The sequence below is a fragment of the Acanthisitta chloris genome, unplaced genomic scaffold (genome assembly GCF_000695815.1).
Source record: "Acanthisitta chloris isolate BGI_N310 unplaced genomic scaffold, ASM69581v1 scaffold20440, whole genome shotgun sequence".
NCBI classification, from domain to species: Eukaryota; Metazoa; Chordata; class Aves; order Passeriformes; family Acanthisittidae; genus Acanthisitta; species Acanthisitta chloris.
The window spans coordinates 3,070-3,568 of record NW_008651334.1 but is presented as its reverse complement, the minus strand read 5'-3'; the positions used below and the strand labels follow the sequence as shown (position 1 = coordinate 3,568).

Genomic DNA, 499 nt, shown 5'->3' with positions numbered 1-499 from the left:
GTGTGCCCAGGTGCCGCCAGGTGTGTCCCTCCCCTGCAGGTGCTCCGGTGGTGCTGAAGCTGCTGCGGAAGGAGCGGACTGACAGGTGGAGGTTCCTGAGGGAGTATTGCATCCACCTGTGCCTGAGGGGAGAGCTCACCTGTCTGCAGGGATTACCTGTGGCCTTTGAGACAGACACACACTTTGCCTTCGGCCAGGAACTCGCACCTGCAGGGGACCTGTGTGGCCTCCTCACACCTGGGGTCAGTGAGGGTACACCTGGGGGGCACCTAGGCACACCTGGGGAGAGTCTGGGCATACCTGAGAGGGATGTGAGCACACCTGGTAGGCATCTGGGGGAGTTTAGGCACAACTGGTTTCCCGGCATGGGGCCGGTGTGGCCGCCTCACACCGGGGGTCAGTGAGGGTACACCTGGGGGGCACCTAGGCACACCTGGGGAGAGTCTGGGCATACCTGAGAGGGATGTGAGCACACCTGGTAGGCATCTGGGGGAGTTTA

At 62.7% G+C, this 499-nt stretch overlaps 1 protein-coding gene across 1 annotated transcript in view; it reads left to right on the top strand.

Annotated features, from left to right (window-relative positions):
- Nucleotides 1-44: 44 nt before the first annotated feature.
- LOC103800526 (serine/threonine-protein kinase SBK1-like) overlaps nt 45-499 on the top strand; it is a gene marked incomplete at both ends in the record, with an annotated part of 2,366 nt that continues 1,911 nt past the window's right edge. Inside the window, one exon of the mRNA XM_009072909.1 lies at nt 45-242. Within this exon, the coding sequence (XP_009071157.1) occupies nt 45-242 (198 nt within the window). The remainder of the gene's footprint in view (nt 243-499) is intronic.